This window comes from Penaeus monodon, chromosome 27, assembly GCF_015228065.2.
Source record: "Penaeus monodon isolate SGIC_2016 chromosome 27, NSTDA_Pmon_1, whole genome shotgun sequence".
Taxonomy (NCBI): Eukaryota; Metazoa; Arthropoda; class Malacostraca; order Decapoda; family Penaeidae; genus Penaeus; species Penaeus monodon.
This window is the reverse complement of record NC_051412.1, coordinates 35,075,849-35,076,491: the sequence shown is the minus strand read 5'-3', so window position 1 is coordinate 35,076,491 and position 643 is coordinate 35,075,849. Positions and strand designations below refer to the sequence as shown.

At 44.9% G+C, this 643-nt stretch overlaps 1 protein-coding gene across 1 annotated transcript in view; it reads right to left on the bottom strand.

The window, feature by feature from the left end:
* Window positions 1-643, bottom strand: part of LOC119590502 (homeobox protein Nkx-2.5-like) — a 23,509-nt gene that overhangs the window by 21,968 nt on the left and 898 nt on the right. Inside the window, exon 2 of the mRNA XM_037939151.1 lies at window positions 5-174. Within this exon, the coding sequence (XP_037795079.1) occupies window positions 5-174 (170 nt within the window). The remainder of the gene's footprint in view (window positions 1-4; window positions 175-643) is intronic.

Below are 643 nucleotides of genomic sequence, written 5' to 3'. Positions count from 1 at the left end.
TCACCCTCGTCTCCGTGAGATTGAGAAGCGACGAGAGTTCCGCCACGTCACACGAGGACAGGTACTGCGACTGCCTGAAGCGTGCCTCGAGAGCCGCCAGCTGCGTCGAGGAGAAGGGGACGCGGGGGTTGCGCCCCAGCTTCCGCTTCTGCCCCCCCTCGCGACGCTTCACTCCTGGAAAATGCAAGGGAGGGGTGAGGATCGGCGCTGCGAGGAGAGCGGTTCGCGAGCCTCAAGTAACCGGCTCCGGGGAATTTCAGGAAACGAGAGAATTAATAGATAGTATATTTTGAGCATAAGATTTTTTTTTTTAATCGTCGAGCTTATTCTATCTACGAAGTGTTTCGCTATATATCAATAGTTCTAGAAAAGCCCAAATAACGTGAAAAAATACAGACTTGCAACATCAGATAGTTGCAATGCAGGTAAAGCAATAATATAGACAAATAAGAGAAACAAGGAAAATGATTAATCGTCACTGAAAGACAAAGGGAAACTAATATAATCAAAATGAAATACGTCACAGGCAAAAGAATTTCTCACACGACAAAATTTCCAAAATTTCCCAAAATAATGTAAAAGTGCAAAACAGTAAAGTAAATCAGTAAAGATTATTTATGGCACGCGCGTCCGTGTGACGTTG